The following is a 24,687-nucleotide window of genomic DNA, read 5'->3' as shown; positions in this document are numbered from 1 at the left end:
TTTTCTGCCTCTGGACCAAAAGGACTTTGGAATCTGATCTTTCCTCCAATTCTGGAGCAGACAGACTCTCTCCTTCCCAGCTGCCCCAGCTGCCTCCCACCTCCCACCTCACAAAATAGGAAATCTCAAAGGAAATGAAGTGAAGCCAGAAAGGAGAGCTGACCTAGTTTCAAGGTTCTGACAGATGGCCTAATGAACTCCTGAGCAGCATGCCTGGCATCTACTCGGGTGAGGTCAGCTCTACTGCGCGTAAGTTACGGCTGAACTTTCCCCCTGTTTCCCCCCTCCCCTCAGTCTGTGTCATAAATCACATTGACCCATGAGGTACTTCATCAAGTAAAATCCACACCTCACAAGTCATCTGAGATCCACCCCTGGAAGAAGGTACATGTGGGATCTACCCCCCCCACACACACACACCTTCTGCCCATGACAACTCCAGCAGACTTTGTGAGTTGACATTAGTTCTATAAAAGAAAAGGAATGGAAATAGAAGCAGAGGATCCAGGATAGAGAAGAGAGGGAGGAGAGATGGTGGATTGAGAGGAAGCTGAGTGATCCACTTGATCCCTTTAACCTTGGAGAGAGAGAGAGATTCAAAGGTCATCTTTAGTGCCTTCAACAAACTACTGGAGTCTTTACAATTTATTTATTTGATTTATTTAGTTTGTCAAACATGCACAAGATAGCAGGTATAAATATGAACAGGGATATGAACGAAAGAAATGGATACAAATAAATGGGGACAGTTGGAGAGGGACAGAAGGCATCCTGGTGCGCTTATGCACGCCCCCTTTAGGGACCTCTTAGGAATGGGGTGAGGTCCAGGGTGGACAGTTTGAGGTTGAACCTGTGGGGGTTTGAGGATGTAGCAAGGGAGTCAGGTAGAGCATTCCAGGCGTTGACCACTCTGTTGCTGAAGTCTATTTTCTGCAGTCAGGTTTGGAGTGGTTTACCTTGAGTTTGTATCCATTGTTTGCCCGTGTATTATTGAGGATAGGAAAGCAGTTAAGCAACCCTTGCCTTCCGTTGTTTTTATCCTTTTTCTTGCCTTCCTTCTCTCTCTCCTTTTGATCCTTTCCTCCCTCCCTCCTTCCCTCCTTCCAACACCCCCCTCTCTCTTCCCCCCTCCCCAAGTCATTTAGCACTTTGAGGAACCTCCTGTTTGCTCAGTTGTCCTGGGAGCCTTGGAGATTCTTCTTTTGCCTTCTCTTATTCCCCAGACTTTGCCTGGGACTCTCCGGATCTCCCTTTTCCCTTGGGACCCTTCCTCATATTGAAAGGTCCACTGCTGCTGAGGGGTCTCTGAGGGGGCAGCCCCAGCCTCTCCCCACAGCTGGATCAAAGATTGTGACGTAATACAAAATGCCATGAAACTTTTCCTGGGCTGACTTTGTCTGGGGCTCCTTCAAGGGGGCTCCCTCTGGGGCTCTGCCCAGCCCTTTAAGGGAAGGAAGGCCTCACATTGGGGGCCCCCTCCTTTTTGGAGGGGCTGAGGAAGATCTTGGTGAGGAAGCAGATCTGAAGGGGTCAAAGGTAATCTACACACACCTAACATTTAAAATTAAATTCAACATCAGCAGAGATCCCAGCCCATCCTTCCTTGCCCAGAATGTCTCCTCCTCCACCTTTGGCCCTTTGCCCTTTTTCTGGAGGGGGGGAGAGGATGGAGGGCAGCAGGAAGTCTGCCTTCCAGAGAAAGCCCTGAGATGTCCTCACCCACCTTGGATTTTCTAAAAATGCTCCTGTAGCCATTGAACCCTTCATGGAAATAACCTCTCACAGAGACTGGCTCTCTGCTTTGCTGCCCCCCCACCCCCAAGTCTGGGTTACATTTGCACTTTCCATATTTTACACCCAAATCAGGTGGCAAAGACCTTGGTGGACGCTTGTAAAACTCCGGTTGCCAATCCCCACCTGAAAGGCAGAGGAATTGTAGGATGGAGGCAGGTAACATTGAGCAGACCTCAGCTGTTCCTTGACCTCTCTTCTGACCAGAATTTGGGGGGAAATGCTGGAAAAGCAATAAGCTGTATATTGTTTGGATTTTAGTTGATCAATCACATTTTCCATTACTGTGACTGTTCTTTTAGTTCTTTTAGGACAGGAATATTATTTTTTTGCTTATCTTTTTATGTTACTTTAAATTATAATTTCCCCTGGCTCTTCAATAATTCTCCTAAAGTATCATTAATATATTACAGGAATATTAGAGGAATTGAAAGCCAAATACTTTTGGAATATTACGTGCTGCTTTGGATATTTTCTCTGAAAACCTATATTCTGATTTTCCAGATAAAATATTAAATCTATTCCTGTGTATTCCTTTCTATATCAGTGAGCTGATCTATAAATATGTTCCTCCGTTGTAATGTATTTCGACTTCTCCAGAGACTTGCGACATAAATAGAATGGCTGGAAGAAGAACTGAAGGAAGCCATTGGAGCAGAATTAAATCTTGGCATAGTTGAAGGTGCCTTTGTGTGGGGCAATTTCTTCTTGGAAAGATGCACCTTCAATTGCTGAGACTTCCTCCTTTTTGTGTCCTTCCACCCATCAAGTAGCAAAGTTTCCCTTGGGGCTGTCACTTATGGCCTGATAACTAGATCAAATCCAAACCAAATTGAATTATTTAATATCCCAGGTGTTTTAGGAGAAGCCTCTAATTTCTCCAATTCCTACTGAAATAAGTTAGATTAAGAAGAAATTCCCTTCATGTTAATTCTGTCTGAATTTACTGCTATTTGTATATCTGAGTAGAGGATACTCCATGTCACCAATTATAATAAAATATATGATGATAGTAAATAATTGTATATTGAACTATAGGACACAAATATTCTAAATGTAATCATGTTGTACAGATCTCAGAAGCATTGAAGGGACCCCCTCCAGAATGGCTTCTGCAAAGTATTTTGTAATGATTTGCCGTATAAATTAACATGAAACACCAGCAATGGAGTTTCAGAGAGTTTGACATTTCTTACAACACAATCTGGTTGTCGGGTGTGGAGAACTCCATGGCATTCGGAGGGATTGTAGCAGAGGAGAATCCCTTCCAGGGCAAAAGGGCTCAGATTCTGCAGCAGAGAGGAGACCCTTTATGACGGTCGCAGGGTCTGGGAGGGTGACGTGATTCTCTTTTGGGACCTTCTGACAAGCAGAGTCAATGGGGAAGCCAGATTCACTGAAAATCCCATGTGACTGACTTAACAACTGCGATGATTCACTTAACAGTGGCAAAAAGGTCGTATAATGGGGCAAAATTCACTTAACAACGGTCTCGCTTAGCAATAGGAAATTTGGGCTCCATTGTGGTTGCAAGTCAAGGATCCCCTGCAGGGAGGACATAGAAAGTCTGCAGACCTCATTAAAATGCTGAGATGTTTCTGAGATTCCCCCCCCCCCAAAAAAAAACCCTCAGACCAAGATAAATCACTTCCTAATTTTTTCCACCTTTTATATAACATCGAAGTGATTCAATTTGGTTGAAAAACTCTCTGGAACATTTTAGAGGGAAAATAACAATGAAAGCTTAGAATATTGAGGCTGTATAAATATTCAGCTGTAACTCAAGTCCATGAACATTTTCTTAATTGTCGGTTTCACTGAGAATTTCTAATATACCTGATAAATGTTTGCACATTGTTTCTTATAAGGAGTGTTGGAAGAAATATTCTTTTGAGTTCAGTTCCAAGTGGGGGAAAAGACACTGGAAACACGGAGGCCGCTTGGAAAGATGGTTTAATGGTGGACAGGACCACCTGGAGCTGAAGGGGAGATACCTTTGTTATGTAGAATAGACTAACCCAGGCCTTAATGGCTCATTGCCAAAGGTGGGGGGGATGACTTTCTTCCTCCCTTTTAGGGGGAAATATTCTGCCCTTTAATATTTCCTAAAATATTTCATTTTTTAGGAGAGAGGTGGGTGCTAACTTCCTACAGGAGAAACTGCTGGTTGTTATAGCAGAAACCGCAAAATTGGATTTCTATACACATAGACACACACACACAAATACATGAAGTTATATTTAATATTTGCAATTTAAGAAAGAGTTCCAAGTTTTAAAAAATGGAGTCTAATTTCTCCCTGTTCTTCATAACAGACAGGAACAAAACAGAAAAATCTCTCTCAACTAATTGCAGAGAAGGAAGAGCTCTGCAAAGATTTGGAAGAGAGACGGAGAACTTTTAGATAGCAACCCCAGCTTTCATTCCAGAATTTCATATTAAATTCTCGACAGCTTCCTTCCATAAACAAATATTCTCTAATGTTGAATTGTTGAACTGTGTTGTCTGGAACAAAATTGGGGAAAATAAGAGGTGACTCTTTTCAACCTCTTCAAAACATAGGAAAACGACATTAAGGCTATGTATAAAAAACAAACTATTGTTTAATAAGGTTTTATTTTAAACAAGCCTGATAATTCAAGTAAAACCCTAAGGGGGCTAATTTTATTCTGGTCTTGATATTTTAGAGAAAAAAACTATTTCAAATGAAGCTTTGAAGATAGAAAACCTTTGAAGGAAGAGCAATTCTCTCCTTTGCTTGGGTCTAAAGCAAGATGGGAGAAGGCAGAATTCCCAAAAGAAAATAAGTATCTGAAAGAGGAACTTAACAGGTGAGAAATATTTAGACAGCAATCCTGACTTTCAAATTTCTTTATTAGAGCCCTGAGGCTAAATCTAAACAAGCAACTGAATTCAAGATGTATTACAGTGTATGTATTATATATGTACTGCATACTTGGATAAAGAAAACACAATAAGCATAATGTAAATTTAATAATCTTTGGGATCTCTGTGATGGTTGGACTCTGTATTTTTCTGCACCAGGGAAGGGAAGTTGCTCCTGAACAAGGTTTAGTTACAGAGATAGTTACATAGATAGTTACACAGATACATAGATAGTTGTATAGATAGGTATATAGATAGATACAGAGACACACAGGGAGAAAATCCATTCTATAGATAAGCAGGACTTGGTTTTTAGTCTCGGGTATTTTTCTTTCTTCCTTGGGATTTTGGCCTTAGGATGGAGAGTCTTGGAGGGAACCACCAACCATCAAAACCAGAAATTGACTCTTCTTCCTCCATCCCTTTTCTCTTTCAGAAATGGATCAAAAGGAGCTGATGTGGCCCTCCAGTGAGAGACCCCAGAACTTCCTTGGAGACCCCTGGAAAATGACATTGTTTGTCTTTGGGGTCTATTTATTCATTGGCCTCTGCGTTTTTCTTCACCAGTGCAAGTAAGGTGGCCCTGATCAAGGGAGTGGTGTCATCACAACCTGGGAGCCCTAAAAGACTGAAAGCTCCCCAAAATGTTGGTGGAACTAATAGAAGAAAAGATAGAATACCTCAGGTCTGGAAGGGACTTTGAAGGTCTTCTAGTCCAACCCCCAATCTTTTCTTGAAAACCTCCAGTAATGGAGCCCCCATTAAGAATAAGACTTATTATCATTGTTACGAAAACAATGTAGCAGTCAGTATTTTATATATAAATATATTTTTAAATATTCCTTCGTTTCCTCTGACCTTTCCCTCCCTCTGATTCTGGGCTGCATCTGAACAGAGTTTCCTAAAGGAAAGCAGATTTCACATTCAAATCCTCCAGTTCTTTTTTTGCTCTTTAAACATTTTATCAATTACAAAATAAAATACAAAAATACAAAGTCAAATAGGAAGAAACTGGTAGGGGGGAGAAGGGGGAAGAAAAATAAGGGAGTGAAGGAGAATAGAAAAAAAAAGAATTGACTTCTGACTTCCTCTGTTGCAATAAAATAAAGCATTAAAATCAAACCTCAACTTTTTACTTTTCCATAATAATTTAAAGGGTTTCTTAAAAGAAAGCAGATTTCGCATTCAAATCCTGAAGTTCTCAGGGAAGACAAAAACCCCGCCCCTCTTTCTCTCTAGTGGCTGCCTCTATTCCTGGCCCACCCCCTTTGTCATGACAACCCTGTAGCCAATCACAATGGAGGAAGAGACGGTTGACTGGGAGCTTCCCTGCCCTCAGCCTGATGGAGAAGAGGCTGAAGAAGCCAAGCCAAAGGGGAGGGGATGAGGAAGAGACAAAACCTCCCAGAATTGCAGAGGGAGGAGGGCTTAAGCCCCCTACCCAGAAAAGGTTGCAATGAAGAGGGTCTCCTCAGCTGGGGGCTCTGAGAGCCTGGAGGGACCACAGGAGAACCCCATCTTCCTCAGAGTCACGGAGGGTCTCCTCTTTTCCTCCAGGGCAACCCCAGATCCCCCTTGGAAGACCCAGCCCTACATGGCTTCTCTCCCACAGGAGCCTCTCCTGGAAAGACATGCAGGCTAAGCTACATCCCCCCCCAACATTCAACCCTGGGACCCATAAACCCATTCTCTTCCCAGGAATGCCCCAGAGCCCCCTCCTCCTTCCTGGCCATCCTGGGCCTTTTCTGTGGGTCTGGGCTTTGCTTTCCCCTGGGTGCCCCATGCATGGAAAGAGGCGGCTGAGCAACATGGGATATGGTCTCCCCCCTTCCCAGGACTCAGGCGATGGAACCTGGAGGGGGATTTTGCAGATCTGCTTCCATTCCCCAACATGAGGCTCTCCAGCTTCCTTCTCCCAAGAGGGGCTCCCCACAGCTAGGCAGAGTCCTCTCTGGCATCCCTGCAAGAGCCCCCTTGGCTGGCCTCTGCATGGAAAAAGGTGCCAGGGGAACATGGGATATGGGCTTCTGCATTCCCAGTCTCTGAAGATGGAAATTGGATTTTGTAGGTCAGCTTTTTCATCTGCAACACAAGGATCCTGAGCTCCCCTTCCCTCCCTCCCTCCCTCCCTCCCTCCCTCCCTTCCTCTCCTTCCTTCCTTCCTTCCTTCCTTCCTTCCTTCCTTCCTTCCTTCCTTCCTTCCTTCCTTCCTTCCTTTCTTCCTTCCTTCCATGAGAGGCAGACTTGATTTCACCATCTCTTTCACTTGTTTCTTTTTCTAACCTCTCTTTGTTTCTGTCAATGTGTGTTTTTTTTAACTCTGCAAAGTTCTGTAACTAGTTTTTCACTAAAGTTGATTTTGTTCAACAGACTGGCTGCACTATTGCATCAGCCCTTTTCCAGTGATGCCCTTGAGCATTAGCTTTCAAATTAAAAATTTTTTGGTTCCAACTCAGCAGTCAGCTATTTCAGATCTGTGACATACTCTGGTATTAACTGGCATCTGGGATTTTTCTCTTTAACCACAATGCCAACAAATGTCACATTTATTTGTTTCTTCAGCCACAGGTGCTGTGTATTCCCTCTGGGCTCAGTTTCAAGCCTGGAGACCCCAAACCTCTCAATTCTAGATGATGGATTTAATTGCATCTCTGCCCCTGTTATTATGAATCACATGAGGATTATTTCCCTTTCATTTCCCTCCAGAGAATTTCCCAACAATCTTTGAGTCCGAGAACTGGTTGAATTATCCAGGGATCCCTCTTGAGAGGGAGAATTATGATAAAAGTGTCAGCTCTGCTCTTTGGCCAAATCCTCCAGGGGAGACTTTGGGCAGAGAAATATGGTGTTTTGGGACAGGCAGGGTCTGTGCTTTTGAATATACGTCACTCTCCATTCCAGGTGAAGCTGAGTGTTTCTCTGTGTTTCAATCAGGAAAGACACTGGATCATATTCCACCTTGTGAGAGTCCTTTGATTTCTTCTAATTCTTTAGAAACAGGAAAGGGATTGATTGATTCACCCCATGAATTATGGACCTCCTGCTTCTGCTTCTGATGCTGCTTTTGTCCCATCCAGTCTCTGGGAAGCTGAGAATGAAATGCCCGCAGAGTTTGGAGCACCAGGATGGAAAACAACCACAGAGCTTTTACAGCCCAGGAGACCATCTCATCGGTATAGTCACCACTGGAGCGGAAAGATTGCATGTAAAGTTGCTTTTCAATGTGGCTCCTTCTCTTCAGTTGGTTTTCTGTGATTTGTAAGTCATTCAGGGTGATGGAGTTGCACTCCCTCCATTCTAACAGTCTCCTTCTTTTCTGTTTTTATTTTTCATTTATTCCTATATTGGAGGATATGTCTAATTTCCTGAATGATTTTGATTTCCATGGGTTCTCTCTTTTGTCTGATTTTATGAAAGAGACTCAAAAAGGTGTCTAAAAAAAAAGATGAAAGGACTCAAGATTATTTTCCTCTCTCAGTTCAATCCTTGATTTATCATCTGAATAATGACTTTTATTTAAAGTAGTGGTTGAACCAGTTGTAGTTGCCATACCTCAGCCAATTTGCATATTTAATAACACCTCTCTTTTTTTTTTTACCATAGGGACGTTTATGATTTTCAAAATGGCTTACGGTTTATTTTCAACATTCAAGTGGTGAACAAGAAATCCCAGCTCCTGCACAATCTCACACTTGGCTACAACATCCATACCAACTATTGGAGCACTTTCCGCACTTCAGATGCCTTGCTGGACATTCTCTCCACTGGAGAAGCCAATGTCCCCAACTACGGCTGTGGAAAGAAGGAGAACCTTCTGGCTCTCCTTGATGGAGCTACAAGGGACATCTCCGTCCAGGTGTCAACGTTAGGAGGCACCTACAAAGTCCCACAGGTCTGTCTGTGTTTTTCTCCATCTGGAAAACTGAGTGGTGGTGGGTGGTCCTCAATGGAACTACATCTGCATGGAGGCAAACAAGCAGTGGGGAACCCCAAGCTTCCATTTTAGGCCCAGTCTTCTTCAACATCTTCATGAATGATTTGGATGAGGGATAGATGGGGAAATCATCACATTTACAGATGACACTAAACTGGCAGGAATAGCCAACAGCCCAGAAGATAGGCTCAAGATCCAGATGGATCTACATAGACTTGAACCCTGGGCCTATCTAACAAAATGAAATTCAGTGTAGAGAAAAGTAAAGTCTTACACTGAGGCTAGAAAAACCAAATGTACAGGTACAGATTTGGTGAAACCTGGCTCAATAGCAGGAACTGTGAAAGGGATCTTGGAATCTTAGTGGACAATCTCTCAAATGTGAGCCAACAATGTGTGGCAGCATCCAAAAAAAGCCATTTCAATCCTAGGCTGCATCAACAGAAGAATAGAATCCAAATCACGTGAAGTACTGGTATCACTTTATAAAGCCTTGGTAAAACCACCCTTGGAATTGAGCATTGATGGTGAACCTTTACAGCACCAAGTGCTTTTGTCAGAGACGCAATCTGGAAGAGAAGTTGCCCAATGTTTATGCCACTGCGCATATGTGCACCAGGCAGCTCCTCTTCCGGTTTCCGGTGCACACGCAGGTGATGATCAGCTGGCTGGTATGCAAGCAGAAGACCAGCTCTTCCAGTTCCTGGCATTGCTGTGCGCACAAAGGCCAGCTGATCGTCACATATACATGTGCACCAGAAACCCAGAAGAGCAACGGGCAAGGCCGTGCGTGCCAGGAGACATGGCTCTGCGTTCCACTTAGCCCGATATAAGAAGCTGAGGCAGAGGGCAGCATTTTCCCCTCCTGGGGCCTCTGTGCATCCCCCTTTTGGCCTCCCCAGCCCCCAGAAGCACTCTGCTGGCCAAAATCTTTTTTTCTTACTTTGTAGTTTCAGTCCGTGGGGCTTGCAAAGGAAAGGCCTGCACTCAGCCGGTGGGTGGGGGCCAGAGGATGGGCAGAGTGATTTGGGTGGGGCAGCCTCGTGGTCCCACGTGGCCTGGATTAATGGCTTTTGTGGGCTGTATCTGGCCCCAAGACCGATGCCACCACATCTGCCCTCTTCGTGGAGAAGCTCTCTTTGGCAGGTCCTCTTCAGAAGGACAAGCCCCCCCTGATCTCCCTCCTGTTCTTCATCTTTCTGCCCCCATGGATTGGCTCCGGAGTCATCGCCGGCAGCACAGAATCTCGCCAGTTCCCTGCCATCAGTCCTGCAGTTCAGGTCAGTGGCTTTGATCCCACTCTCTCCCCTCCTGGTTCCTCTTTTTATGCGATTCCTGAAAGGTAGCCGCTAGTGGCGCAAAAGACAGCCGCGACACCATGCCATGGAAAACATAGGCGCGTGCACACACCCACACAATTACAGCCCCTGAGAATCTTGGAGGGAAGCCTCTGCACAAGCCCGGGCAATTGAGAACAAGTTTTCACCATCACGAAGGCTCCGGGATGAGGCTCCAGATGCAGCGGGGCAGCCAGGTCCCTCACCCTCAGAGGGAGGAAGGGCCAGTTGGGAGAGGGGCTTTGGTCCTGCTGCCTCTGGCGGATAGGGCTTTACTGTCCCACAGCAAAGATTCCGTCCCTCATCCCAGAGCCTTCGTAACAGTGGGAACTTGTTCTCATTCACCCGGGCTTGTGCAGAGGCTTCCCTCCGAAAGACTCTGGGGGTGTAATTGTGCGAGATGTTTTCCATGGCATCTTTTGGGCCACTAGCTGCTACCTTTCAGGAAGCGCATAAAAAGAAGAACCAGGTGGGGAGAGACGGCTGGAGGGGGCCCATCCGCTCCGGATCTGAGCGACTTTGTCCTGCAGATATTCCCCAAACTCCTCTGCTCTTCCCTGCAAGGGTGCCCCCCGCGTCCCCTGTGGAACCTCCAGGGAAAAATCCCACCGCCAGGTACTTTTAATCATATATTTTGGTCCCATGACTGCAGAATGCTGCAAAAAACCATAAATGCAGGCCAGTTGTTGAGTGTTTCAAATGTAATAGGAACACTCAACAAGGTGACCACAGTATATGTGTGTGTGTGTGTGTGTGTGTGAGAGAGAGAGAGAGAGGGAGGGAGGGAGGGAGGGAATCAGAGAGAGAGACAGATACAGAGAGAGGGGGAGGGAGGGATGGAGAGACAGACAGTTAGAGAGAGAGACACACAGAAAGAGATACACAGAGAGAGTGAGTGATTAAGTGTGTGAGTGAGTGAGAGATAGACAGACAGACAGAAAGATACACACACATACACACAGACAGTGACAGAGAGAAAAGAAGGGAGGGGAGAGAGATAGAGAGATACAGAGAGAGAGACAGACAGACAGACAGGAAGACAGACACAGAGAGAGAATGACTTAGAGCCGTCATGGCGAACCTATGGCACGCGTGCCACAAGTGGCACGCGGAGCCATTTGTCAGGGCACGCGAGGCTGAGTTCACCATTTTTAAAAGCTATTTTTCGCCTTCCCCAGGCTCCAGAGGCTTTATAGGAGCCTGGGGAGGGCGAAAAGAGCCTCCTCCGCCCCCCCCCAGAGGCTTCAGGGACCGTCCCTGAAGCCTTCGGAATACTTAAAACCACCCTCCGAGCAAACCGGAAGTCACTTCTGGGTTGCTCGGAGGGTGGTTTTAAGCGTTCCGAAGGCTTCAGGGACCGTCCAAGACTTCCCTGACGCCTGCGGAGCGCTTAAAACCACCCTCCAAGCAAACCGGAAGTCACTTCCGGTTTGCTCGGAGGGTCGTTTTAAGCGCTCCAAAGGCTTCAGGGACCGTCCGAGGCTTCGGAGGTCACTTCCGGTTTGCTCGGAGGGTCTTTTTAAGTGCTCTGAAGGCTTCAGGGACCGTCCGAGGCTTCCCTGACGCCTCAGGAGCGCTTAAAACGACCCTCCGAGCAACCCGGAAGTCACTTCCGATTTGCTCGGAGGGTGGTTTTAAGCGCTTTGAAGGCTTCAGGGAAGACTCCGGACAGTCCCTGAAACTTCCGGAGGGCCTCCGGGGGGTCGGGGGAGGCTCTTTTTGCCCTCCCCAGGCTCCAATAAAGCCCCTGGAGCCTGGGGAGGGCAAAAAAATCATGTAAAAATGGGGGGGGTTCGTGCATTCTGCATGCATGCGAACTGGGGGGGTCGCGCGTTGCATTATGGGTGCGGCACGCCCGCACTCGACCCCCTGCGCTCCCCTCACTTATGGCACGGGAGCAAAAAAAGATTCGCCATCACTGACTTAGAGAGACAGAGAGGGAGGGAGGGAGGAAGAGAGAGACAAAGAGGAACACAGAGAAAGAGACAGAGATAGACAGAAAGAGAAAGAGAGAGAAAGAGAAAGAAGGAAACAGGAGGGAGGGGAGGAAGGAGAACTTATGACCACAATTGAGCCCAAAATTTTGGTTGCTAAACAAGAGCGTTGTTAACTGAGTTTCACCACATTTTTCAAGTTGGCCACGCCCACCCAGTCACATGACCACCGAGCCACTCCCATAAACAGGCCACACTACAGAATAGGTTCTAAAAAATTTTGAAACCCACCACTGACTGATATGCACCAATCCTCAAAAATTATAGTAGGCCCTTTATTGGAATAGAATACTTCAGTTGGCATTTGCACATGTTAATCTAATTGCAATAAATTGTAGGAGTGTGATACAGTAATAAGATTTACATTGTTTATAGTTTTTAAATTTATTTATTATTTTCCACTTTTAAAATACAATCTTGCTAATATTTTGTCTTTAATATTTTAAACAATGTCTAATTACCAAATTATTCTAATGCTTTCATGAGAACAAGATTGGATTTATTAAAATCTAATATTGTGGACTTGATCTGACCCCAAATATAACACAGCATTCTTCATTGTGCAAGGTTTTTGAATGCAGCTCAGAATCTGATAAGTCCAGTGAAACTCTGAAGACGAAGCTATGGATTATCAGGTTTTATTTCTGCAGAAAGCAAAAGACTCGATGACCTTTTTGTCTCCCACCTTAACAGAGCAGGCAGAGAGAGAAAAACAGGCATGTGCCAAAAACTTTTCCAAACATCTTACAGCTCACACAGATTGCACAGAACGTCACTGCTATAGAAACATAATTTGAGATCACACGGATTTCATGATTTTAGTGCTCTGAAAACAACAGACTTTAGAAGGGAAAAGAAATACATTTTCTGGCGTATAACTCAGAGCTTTGCTGGGGAATGCTGAACACACATTTTAAGGTACAAGCAAGGCTACTTGGCAGATTCCACATTCTACTTTTCACAAGAAGTTACTTTGCTAGGCTAAGCTTGGCAATTCGCCTAGAAGTTTTATCTATGTAGTTGGCACCTTAGGTTACAATGGAGCTTCTCTCAACAGCAATTTAACAAAAGCTGAATTAGGTTGCACTCTGTGTATGCTCTAATGCAGTGATGGCAAACCTTTTAGCGACCGAATGCCCAAACTGCAACCCAAAACCCACTTATTTATCTCGAAGTGCCAAAATGGCAATTTAACCTGAATAATGAGGTTTTAGTTTAGAAAAACAACTCATACATGATTAACGTCTTTTCTCTGAAACCCCCCCCCCACAATAACAGCGCTTTCAATGATACAAACAACTTTTTATTGAAAGGTAAACATTTGCATTTGGCATGCTTTTGATTAATGTGACTTTTGCTGTTGAATGCAAGCTGATCTTTTTTCTAATCTTGACTCATACATTGTAAGTTTGAGAGCAACACATGCAGCACTCAGGTCATCTGTTAGTCCAGGGGTGTCAAACTCAATTTCAATGAGGGCCCCATTGTGGTTGACTTTGGAGGCCATGGTGGGCACGGCCAGCTCCCACTGCTGATGTGCTCACTCTCCTTGGGTGCCCATGGTGTGTGCATGAGGCCAAAGTATGTGGGTCAGAGGGAGGCCCACCCCCTCTCCTTATGAGACCTAGCTTTGTAACCAAAGCATCCTCAATGATAGGATGGAAGACCACCAGGAGAGGACAGGAGGATGGGACAAGGAGATGGTAAAAGGTAACAGGGCTGTTGGTGATCGTGCTAAGGCAGGATTTACCTCATACCCTCACCCTCTCTCATTATAACCTCCTTCCTTCCTTTCTTTTTCCTTCGCTCTTCATTCTTTCTTCCTCTCTTTCCTTCTTTTTGCTTCCTTGCTCTCTTCTCCTCTTTCCGTCTTTTTCTTTGTCTTTCCTGTCCCTTCTTGGATGCTCCAATGCAAAAGGAGAAACATTCTTTGCCTTGTGATCAAATGCCACTTTTGCTAGTAGTTTGTGGCCACTGAAAAGACTGAGGACAAACCAGGCTCAGTTAATTCCATGCTTGCATTTCATGGCGACAGACTACAGGACAGCAAAACTGTCAAAATGATGGCTCTGGTAGTTGATCAGAGTTCCTCTGTTTTTTATGTGCAACAGCTTTAGCATTTTGGAGCAGAGCTAAGTTAGTTGCTTTTCTATGAATACATAATGATCCTTGAAAGATCTCTTCTGTAGGGCCCCTGCCATGGTCTAATTCAGACTGGAAATATAGCAAAGGAAACTATTTCCCCATTTGCTTTGTCCTTTTTTCCCCACTGGAAACAGCTGTTTGCAACCCACAAGGAGGGGATACTTTCCTAAGAGCTCAGAATTCAAGGATATCAATGTGCCCATGACCATCACCAGATGGATTCATAACTGGCTGACCAACCGCACTCAATGTGTAGTCCTCAATGGAACTGCATCTACATGGAGGGAGGTATGCAGAGGAGTACCCCAAGGCTCTGTTTTGGGTCCAGTACATCTTATCAATGATTTGGATAAGGGAATAAATGGGGAACTCATCAAATTTGCAGATGACACCAAGCTGGCAGGAATAGCCAACACTCCAGAAGATAGGCTAAAGATACAGAAGGATCTTGACAAACTTGAACATTGGGCACTGTCTAATAAAATGAAATTCAATCGTGAAGAGAGTAAGGTTCTACATTTTGGCAACAAAAACGAAATGCACAGGTACAGTATAGGTGGTACCTTGCTCAACAGTAGTAACTGTGAAAAGGATCTTAGAGTCCTAGTGGACAACCACGTAAATATGAGCCAGCAGCAAATGGAGCCAGACAGAGACAGGCAATCCAAGTGTGTTTGGCAGAGAAAGCATACTTCAACCAAGGCACCCAAACTGCTGCCAATGGTGTGGGCAACAGCTGAGCATGCAAATGGGGCCAGACAGAGACAGGAAGGGTAAGAGAGTAATCTAAGTCTGTCTCTCTCTCTCTGTGTGTGTGTGTGTGTGTGTGTGTGTGTGTGTGTCAGAGAAAGCGTGCTTCAGCCAGGGCACCCAAACTGGTGTGGCTGACACCTGAGCAGGGAGGCAGTGTGTGTGTTTGTGTACTTTCATCCCCATTCACGCAGGGCCTCTTATTTCCTCCCCAGCACAGTTGGGGCATTCAGGCTGCTGCCACCTAAGCACCAGGATTGCCCCCTCCCCAGCCAGCCAGCCAGCCCCACCTGACCTGCTCCCTGCCGGCTCCTGCAAAGCCTCGCCATTCTCCTCCTCCTCTTCTTCTTCGTGGGGTCGTCCTCCTCCGCCCAAGTGGCAGTGGGCTCCACAGGACAGGTTTCCATTTCTCCCAGGGGCAGAAAACTCTGGTGGGCTGGAAGTGAGTGTGAATGGACTGGCTCTCCAGGGCTTCCTGGCTCAGTTGGAGGCTTCCTTCAGCCTTCAAACAGTTGCAGGGGATTTATTTTTTTGCTTCCAGGTTGGTGCAGGAGGCTTTCCAGGGCCAAAATGGAAAAAAAAAAACCCTGTGCTTTCTGCACCCCATTTTGGCCCTGGAAAGCCTCCTGCACCAACCTGGAAGCAAAAAATAAAAAATAAAACCCCTGCAACTGTTTGAAGGCTGAAGGAAGCCTCCAACTGAGCCAGGAAGCACTGAGGGGGGGGTGTCATTCACACTCACTTCCAGCCCACCGGAGTTTCCTGCACAATGTGAGTCCCTCCCCACTACATACTCAGGCGTCCCCCACCCTGACCCTCCACAAAGGCCCCAAAACCAGCTGGCCTGCAGGAGGTGAGCCTGCATGTGGATGCTAGTGGAGCTGGGCTGGGGCGGCTGGCGTGCCGGGAGAGGACGCTCTTCATGCCACAGGTTCCCCATCACGGCTCTAATCCTTTCAATTCCTTTTTCAGATCAATCATGTAGAAGCTTCAGAGGCTCTGAGTGATAAAAGCAAATTCCCCTTTTTCCACCACATTCTCCCCAAAGAAGGAATCCAGAACCCAGCAATTGTCCAGCTGCTCCTCCACTTCAGATGGACCCTGATTGGCCTCTTTGCTTCAGACACAGAAAAGGGAGAGAATTTCATGAGGACTTTTCCTCCTGTGCTTGTCAGGAGTGGAATTTGTGTGGTTATATCACAACTGTTCTCAAAAAGTGGATATACTGCATACCTCAGGGATTCCCTCTCTAAGTGGAGACAAGTCAACGTCTTTGTTCACTTCATAGAACTTGAATTCATTTGGGACAGAATTCTTCCTTTCCATTTAACACTTATGCGTCTCCCAGGACCCATTGAGGGGAAAGTCTGGATCCTCACAAATTCTGCAGGGTATGAAATAAACAAGCGCAGACTTCTCAAATACATCCATAGTATTTGGAACTTTAGTTATATTTTGAAAGAAAGGCCAATGGATGATGCCTTTAAACCCTATTTCTTTGTGGAAAAAAAGTTTCAAGATCATTATTTTCATTGTTCTCTTTCAAAGAATGTCTTTTCTGTCAAAGGCCGCAGAAGATGCACCCAGAAAGCCCCACTAAAGACCCAGTGGAACTGGAAAAGAGAAAGGATCCAAAGTGTCTACCACCATTACAGTCACACGAAGACTCTGGCCCAGGCCATGAATGCTGCCTATTCCTCCAGATCGAGGAGGGGAAGGAAGGAGGGAGAAAAGATCTTGGGGTCTCCAAGGCTGCAGCCATGGCAGGTATGGGGGTCCCGATATGGATCCATTAATCTTAGATCCTTTGGAGGAGGAATCCAGAGGAGAAGGAGGGGAACCATATCAACAGATCTGGCCAATTTAATTACCCAGGGAATTAATGGTTCCAAAGAGTGGATACCATGGCATTTTTATATTTAGTACTGCTAATTGGAAAATGCTGTATTCTTTTTCAAATAAATTCCTGTATTTGTGGGTTTGTGATCAGCCTGGTGGAATTCCACCTTTCTTCCATCCCCATTGCAGGTGGGTCTGTGTGCAGCTGGAGAGGCAGCTAAGCCCCCCTATTCTCCTCCAGTGAAAGGGAGCCTGGCGTGGATCTGGATGCTTTATTGGGAGAAGAGGGCAGGTGAAACTGAGGAGATGCAAAGAGTGGAAATCAAATAGAAAGATGAGATAGGCAGCATTAACTAACTGCCAGGAAAGAAGCAGCTGGAACCTCTCCAGAGATGCTCCGTGTAAGGGACGGAGGCCGTCTCCGGATGACCAGGGGTCTCGGTCACAATGGCTGCTTCCGTCTTCTCCAAAGGCTGACAGAAAACGGAGTCTGGCTTCAGACCTTATAGTGAGGCTTATCTGCCCCCGGCCACTAGGTGGGGCTAGAGCAACAACAGCACAATAGTTACCATATTTTTCAGAATATAAGATGCACTTTTTTCCCTCAAAAAAGAGGCTGAAAATCGAATACAGCATTTTTGCCTCCCGCAGCCCCGCCCCTTCACCAAAATGGCCGTGCATACCCTTATGGAGGCTTTCAGAGAGCTCCTGGGGGCTGGGGAGGGCAGTAAGGAGCAAAAAATGGACCATGTATGCCCCCTCCCAACCCCCAGCAACCCTCTATAAGCCTCTATAAGGCTATGCATGCAATTGTTTTGACAAAAAACAGGCTTGTTTTTTCAAAAAACGGCCCATTTTTTGCTTATTTTTGCCCCCCCCCCCCCAGGAGCACTCTGCAAGCCCCCCCAAGGCTATTTATGACTTTTTAAAGGGCGGGCATTTTCACAAAAACAGGCTTTTGGGGGGAGGTTTGCAGAGTGTAAAAACTTTTTTTCCCCCTCTTGGAAAGCTCTTTAACTGGTTGATGAGAATTACATTGATCAAGTGCTTTGCCAGCAGAAACAAAGTCTTAGATGCTGCAGATTGTCAGCGATTTCCTTCTCCAGCACATGGATAAATACATCTGGAAACATCTACCTACCTACCTACTCTCTCTCTCTCCCTACCTACCTACTGTATTTCTCTCTCTATCTCTTTTTATTTCTCTCTCTCTATCCCTCTACCTACCTAATGTACTTCTCTATCTCTATATCTCTCTTCATTTCTCTCTCTCTTTATCCCTTTATCTACCTCCCTACTGTTGCAGAAAATGACAGGCATTAGACTTCTCAGGATACAGGAAAAGTTTATTTGGCAGCCAGGTTCAGAAAAGTTAGCCATGACTAACGTTGTGAATTCTGAACCCCGTTTATTATCTAAGCACATATTCTTATACATTCTCAAAGACAGTGTAACACGGAAACACTTAACTCATTTCTTATTGGTTACCTTGAGGAAAAAGCCTTATAAGGAGATGGGGATCTTACTTCTCCTTTTGTTACAGGTATCGACTACGTGCCATTAATGAACTTTAATTGAACCTTGTGGTTTTGGACTTTTGACATGGGGACGTTTGCTGGAACATGTTGTGGTTGAAGGCTGATGACATTTCCCTGTCCCTTTAAGCAAGATTCTAACTGTCCCTTTTATTCCACGTCTTCATTCTTATATTTTAATCCATATTTTATTCTACTTTACTACCTCCCTACCTAACTACTCTCTCTCTCTCTCTCCCTACCTACCTACTGTATTTCTTTCTCTTTCTCTCTCTCTACCTACCTACCTAGTTTTTTTAAAAAATTGCCCCTTCAAAACCTAGGTGCGTCTTATACTCCGGTGCATCTTATACTCCGAAAAATATGGTACATGTTGTGGCATGACAACCTTTATAAATTAGGAGGAAACCCTGAGACCATCTAGCCCAACCACTCCTCTCTGCAGGAATCCCAGTTCAAGCTTCTCTGACTGATGGCTGCTCAGTCTTTCCTCTCAGACGATCCATGAAGAGGAGACTGAACTTCTCTGCTTTACTGGCTCAGCTCTAAAACAGCTCATCCTTTTATGATATTTTTTCTCTCTCATTCAGTTAAAATCTCCTCTCTTGTAACTGAATTCACTTTTTCCACGTCTGACACTCTGGAATAAGAGTGAGCGGATCTTACACTCATGTGTAACAGGACTCAGTTATTGGAAGAGGGTTGTATCCAGTGGTGGCATTCAAATCTTTTTACTAGTGGTTCTGTGGGTGAGGCTTGGTGGTCTTGTGACTGGGTGGGCATGGCTTGGTGGTCATGTGATTGGGTGGGCGTGGCTTGGTGGTCATGTGATTGGGTGAGTGTGGCTTGGTGGTCATGTGATTGGGTGGGTGTAGCCAACTTGACATCACTCACGACAAGGGGTACCTTGCCTGGCCTCTCCTTGCGTCAACAAGATACAATTTCCCTGTCTATTTATTTACTACTAATGAACATCCAAAATACACAATTGAATCCTATGTATAAATGCCATATGTGTACATACATATTACATAGTTTAGTGTCTGTATAGGCACACACAAAGATACATTATCTACTATATATACTGTATGTACACACACACACACACACACAGAGCTCTTCTAAAACTATACACATTCAACCTCATTTATTGCGTTTGGAAAAACACACCCAGAGTTCACTTTCTGGCACACATTTAACTATCACTTCTGCACATTAGAACATTACACAGGCCTTCAGATGTTCTTCCCTAGCCTGCACATGACTGTTAGAGCCAGGAGATGTCATGGATTGAGTAAAATGTGGCAAAACTCACTTAACAACATTCTTGCTTAGCAACCAAAATGTTGGGCTCAATTGTCATAAGTCAAAGACTATCTGTGCCTTCCTCTGCATGGCAGCCTTGTCCTAGTAAACTCCTTCTCCTTTTCTGGCAATTTTCCTCTGTGTTGGAGGCACCAAAATAATCCAGAGGATATAAGGTCTCCTGCTGGAGCAGGGGATTGGACTAGATGACCTCGGAGAGACCTTCCAATCCTAGATTGCTGTGCTGTTTCAAAGAGTCTTCTGGAGCCTTCCTTTCTCTTCTTTTTTTTTTCTCTCTCTCCCTCCATCCATGTATGTATATATATATCCATCCACCCATCTATATCTTATTCACTTTCTTCTCCCTCCCTCCCTCTCTTTCTTTCTTTCTTTCTTTCTTTCTTTCTTTCTTTCTTTCTTTCTTTCTTATCTTTTCTTTCTTTTTTTCTTTTCTTTCTTGTTTCTCCCTTCTTTTTCTTTCTCTCCCTTTCACCCTCTTTCTTTCTTTCTCTTTGTGTCCCTTCCTTTCCTCCTTCCAAAGCTAGGAGATCCACCTGAAATAAAAACTAATGTGGATGAAACCTGCCATTACATACACTCTCTCTCTCTCCCTCCCTCCCTCCCTCCCTCCCTCCTTCCCTCCCTCCCTCCTTCTTCCAACCATCTCTGTGCCTCGCCTCATTTTTTACTTTTAGCAGCAGGCCGATCACCAAAGTCCTTTCCCAGGGTGCTCTGGGGATCCCCCCCCAAAAAAACACCAGGTTGCTTCTGGAGGGGGCAGGCAGATGGGCAGCATTCCCCCCTCCCTGGGCACCTGCAGCCTCAGAGCCTGCAGCAACTCCCGGCCCTTGCACAGCGAAGGCAATGAACAACTTCTCACTCCCAGAAGATTTTCTTTTGTGTGGAAGGACCCAGAGTTGCTCCAAGGCTGCAGGCACCCAGGGAGGGGGGGAGGGGGGATGCTGTCTTCCTTCTCCCAAAGCAACCTCGGAGGTTTTCAGCTCCTCTCCAGAGTCATTTTTTAAAAGAAACCCCCCAAAAAACCACAAGATCCAGAGCTGCCAGTCTCCAGTAAGATGTGCATCTTGTGGCCTGGCCCAGCCCATCCCCCGCCCCACCCGCCACCCCCAAATTGCACCTCATTGTGAGCATCGCTCAGCCATTGTGTGCAGGGAAAAACCTTGCACAGTAAAGAAAAACTTCCCAAGAGTTTGAGAAATTGTTAATTATGTCACACTCATGAGAAGGTTTTCTTTACTGTGCAAGGTTTTTCCCTGCACACAACGGCTGAGACACCCCTGGAGTGGGGTGCAATTTGGGCCCACCCCCCACCCCAAGACAAGGCCCATCAACTCTATAAGACTCAATAAGCCAGGGGTTGCTCCCTCGACCGGCTCCACCGAAGATCCCCTTCATCCTTTTTGAGTCAGTCCGCTTTGCCGCCCGGTGAATAACTGAGTCAAACCACTCCTGCCCAGCGGCATCCCCCAACTCCCCGTGCCCAACCATTAAGCCAACCAATGGTTATGCAACTGGAGCCAACTGGACACAAAGCTGGGTTGACAATGAGCTTCCGAGGTCTCCCTCCTGCCTGCTTGCCCACCGCTTGCTCAGCTGCCCCCTCTGATCCCCCGGCTGGATGCAGCCACTCACCTGTGACTGGAAAGAGAGGTCATTCACCACCTTCTTTTCCAGCACTTGCTCAGAGACCTCCTACCCTCTGGCTCCCCCCCTCCAGCCTCCCCCCCAAACATTGCCCACGCCTGGGCACAGACACTCACCGGTTCTTTCTTCTTCTGTTTCCAAACTAAGCCCCGGTTGGTTGGTTGGTTGGTTAAAGTGTGCTTGGATCCGAAAGCTCCATCACTGGAGGCTTTTAAGAGGGAGAACATTTCGGCTGCCAGCTGGCAAAGAAAGCTCTCAGCCATGACCGGCATTGCTGTGGCTCCCACCGGCTGGGTGGACAAAGAAGCAGGTGGCGGCTGCGGCCTCAGTCTGTCGCGAGCTCCGGGCCTGGTCTGGGGAGGTGGGGAGTGGCTCACCCAGGCAGCTACTGCAACAGCAGGGCTGAGAAGATCCCACCCCGTGTGTTGCACCCCCCTCCCAGCTTTCACCCATGCCTCCATGTCATTTTTGGGTGTGCAACACGTGGGAGATCCTAGCTGCAGTTTACTCGTGAGCAACATTGGCCAGGAGAGGCAGGGAGAAAGGCCAATGGGGCTCACGAGTAAACTGAGGCTCCTAAGTGGGATCGAGCCAGGGGTGGGTTCTGGCTACTGCTACTGCCGGTTGCTCTGCGCATGCACAGAAGCCAAAAACAATATGGCCGAGAGAACCGGTTCAGCGGTGTGGCCAGCCTGGGTTGACTCTGGTTCCAGCAACCCAGGCCACCAGGTTACTACCGTTTCAGCCAAACTGGTCCAAACAGGTAGGAACCCACCTCTGATCTGGAGGTGTTTTCCATCAGGATTACCAGGGAGAAGATTAGCCTGACAGATTTCTTCTTGATCAACCCATGATTTCTGGGAATCAATCTGTTGTTTTCAAAGAGTTTATGAATAACCTTTTTTTTCTCTGTTCATTTTATTTGTTATCTGCTCTAAAATGTTCCCTATAATCGACCAACGGTATCTATTATATTTTCTCTATAGTTTGATACATTTTTCTCAAACTTTTTCATTCACTTATGATGATTATGGCAGTATTTGTATCCTATTTAACCATATTTGGAGATGAGTCAATTATAGAAGAAAGATTCAATGTGGGATAACAAACAAAGTTTTCTGTTTTTCAAATTCCTTGATGTTCCCATTCTAGTTTCATCCCTTTCTGGAGAAGAATGAATTTTGGAATATTTCTGAGATGAAACTGTACTTGGACCAAAATGGAGAGATAAAAGCAGATCTGACCATTGACGGCTTCTTGGTTCTCCCCAAGGAGGGTCCCAGGAATGAAATTCTAGTGTATTTTAGAAGACAGAGACTTTCTATCAATCAAGATGCTCTTTCACAGCTAAAGTTGCTCAATAAGGTGAGAGAAATGTTGGTGTCTTTTCTCTATTTCCCAAAGCCTGAGGTCCCATTTCAAGTGGGCAAAGCCTATAGTCTCCAGCCTGGTTGGCCTTCCATGCCAGTTGGTATCATCTAATGGAAGTTCTACAACAGACAGGACCTAAATGAAGGGGCTTTGACATGTTTTATGGAAATATTTCAAGATCTTACTGGTCAGAGGTTTCTTTCTTCATCACAGTTTTATTCTACCTTTAAAAAAATGTAATGGAATAAAAGTTTCCTAAAATTTTTATAGTAAACTTTATTCTCGGTTTTAACATGAATATATCATCATACTTAAATCTTTTTTTTCAATTCCATCCCTCTAGACTATTAAGTAGAAAAGTACCTTATTGCAATGTTAAATTCCAAAAGGAAAAGAAAGGAACTAAATGAAGAATCTGCCAGTTGTTCTACCTCCTGCATCTGTTTAGAAGTAGTCAGAGATTTCATATTTACCTCAGTGAAGATCAGAGGCTACTTGTCTCCATCCATTTCTCCCTCCATTTTCCATGGACGGAGAGTCCTAACATCTTTTCTTTGGCATTCCTTGTTTTTCTATTCAGTCTCTGCCTCAGTCCAGATGTGTGGAAAATTGTCATCCTGGATTTGTAAAGAGGGCTCGAGAAGGAGAGCCAGTTTGCTGTTATGACTGCGTTCCTTGTCCGGAGGGGACCTTCTCCACTCAGGAAGGTGGGTGACACTGGAGGAAAGGAAGTGGAACTGATTCATTACATACATTAAATATTAAAGTTTGGTTCTCAACATCACACAGGAAATTATTCGGGTCCCAATTCTTCTCTCACTTTCATAGACGATTAAACAAAAATTGATTTTTAAAAAAAGTCTTATACTTTTTACCATCTCTCACTAGAGGTACTAATAAATGTGTCCTAGACAATATCTCCTGGTATCACTTGTTGTCCAAATAAGGTATTTCCTGAAAGATAAAAGGAGAGAATAGTAAGGGAGTATGTTTTTTTTTTCTCAGATGCAGGAAAATGCACCAAGTGTCTGGATGACAAATATCCAAATGAGGACAGAATCCAATGTATCTCCAAAGTTATAACCTTCCTGTCTTATGAAGAACATCTGGGCATCATCCTGGTCTCTTTTGCCCTATTCTTCTTCCTAACCACAGGCCTTGTTTTAATTATCTTCATTAAATATGGAGAAACTCCCATTGTCAAAGCCAACAATCGGGATCTCTCCTACATCCTCCTGGTCTCCCTCCTGCTTTGCTTCTTGTCTCCTTCTCTCTTCATTGGTCAACCCAGGAAAGCCACCTGCCTTCTCCGACAAACGGTTTTCAGCATCATCTTCTCAGTTGCCATTTCTTCTCTCTTGGCCAAAACCATCACGGTTGTGCTGGCTTTCCTGGCCACAAAACCAGGAAATCGGGTGAAGAGATGGCTGGGGAAGAGCTTGGCCAACTCCATCATCCTTTCTTCTTCTGCTGTCCAAATTATCATCTGCTCCATCTGGCTGGGAGTTTCTCCCCCCTTCCCTGACTCTGACCTCCACTCCCAGCCTGGAGAGATCATCCTGCAATGCAACGAAGGGGCTGTTGTCATGTTCTACGTCACCCTCAGCTACATGGGCTTCCTGGCTGCCATCTGCTTCACGGTGGCTTTCCTGGCCAGGAATCTGCCTGGGGCCTTCAACGAAGCCAAGCTGATCACCTTCAGCATGCTGGTCTTCTGCAGTGTCTGGGTGACTTTTGTGCCCACCTACCTGAGCACCAAAGGGAAATACATGGTGGCTGTGCAGGTCTTCTCCATCCTGGCCTCCAGTGCTGGTCTGCTGGTCTGCATCTTCATCCCCAAGTGCTACATTATCCTTCTGAAGCCAGACCTGAACACAAAGGAGCATCTCACAGCCAGAATAAATGTAAAAACATGAGATATAACACCATAATATTGAAAGATTTGTAAAATTTCCTTTTCTTTGAAAGAACACATTAATTATTTCCACTTAAATAGTATACAAGAGTCAAATAAAATCATATCAACATGTTTGGAAATGGGAAATGGTTGAATGAGTGTAATTCCCTTCCCTTCCAGCTCAATAAATCTTGAAAGTCATTCAGGGACATCTTCCTTCCCCACTGTCTTTGTTTGT

At 45.5% G+C, this 24,687-nt stretch overlaps 1 protein-coding gene across 2 annotated transcripts; it reads left to right on the top strand.

Moving 5' to 3' along the window:
* Positions 1-7,708: 7,708 nt before the first annotated feature.
* On the top strand, positions 7,709-24,468 carry LOC309393720 (vomeronasal type-2 receptor 26-like; the record flags this gene model as incomplete). 2 transcript variants are annotated; one of them, XM_081956215.1, is made up of 6 exons in its annotated part: positions 7,709-7,935; positions 8,281-8,569; positions 15,810-16,604; positions 22,334-22,546; positions 23,133-23,259; positions 23,558-24,468. In XM_081956215.1, the coding sequence occupies 6 exons, from the start codon at positions 7,709-7,711 to the stop codon at positions 24,466-24,468; spliced, it is 2,562 nt and encodes an 853-aa protein (XP_081812341.1). The 2 variants fall into 2 exon arrangements, 1 of the variants encoding a protein (XP_081812341.1); XR_014175640.1 differs by lacking the exons at positions 7,709-7,935; positions 8,281-8,569; positions 22,334-22,546; positions 23,133-23,259; positions 23,558-24,468 and adding an exon at positions 14,738-14,860 and having other exon boundaries at positions 15,810-15,904.
* Between the last annotated feature and the right edge of the window lie 219 nt (positions 24,469-24,687).

This window comes from Natrix helvetica (assembly GCF_964273705.1).
Source record: "Natrix helvetica genome assembly, chromosome: 5".
NCBI lineage: Eukaryota > Metazoa > Chordata > Lepidosauria > Squamata > Natricidae > Natrix > Natrix helvetica.
This window is presented reverse-complemented; position numbering and strand designations above follow the sequence as displayed.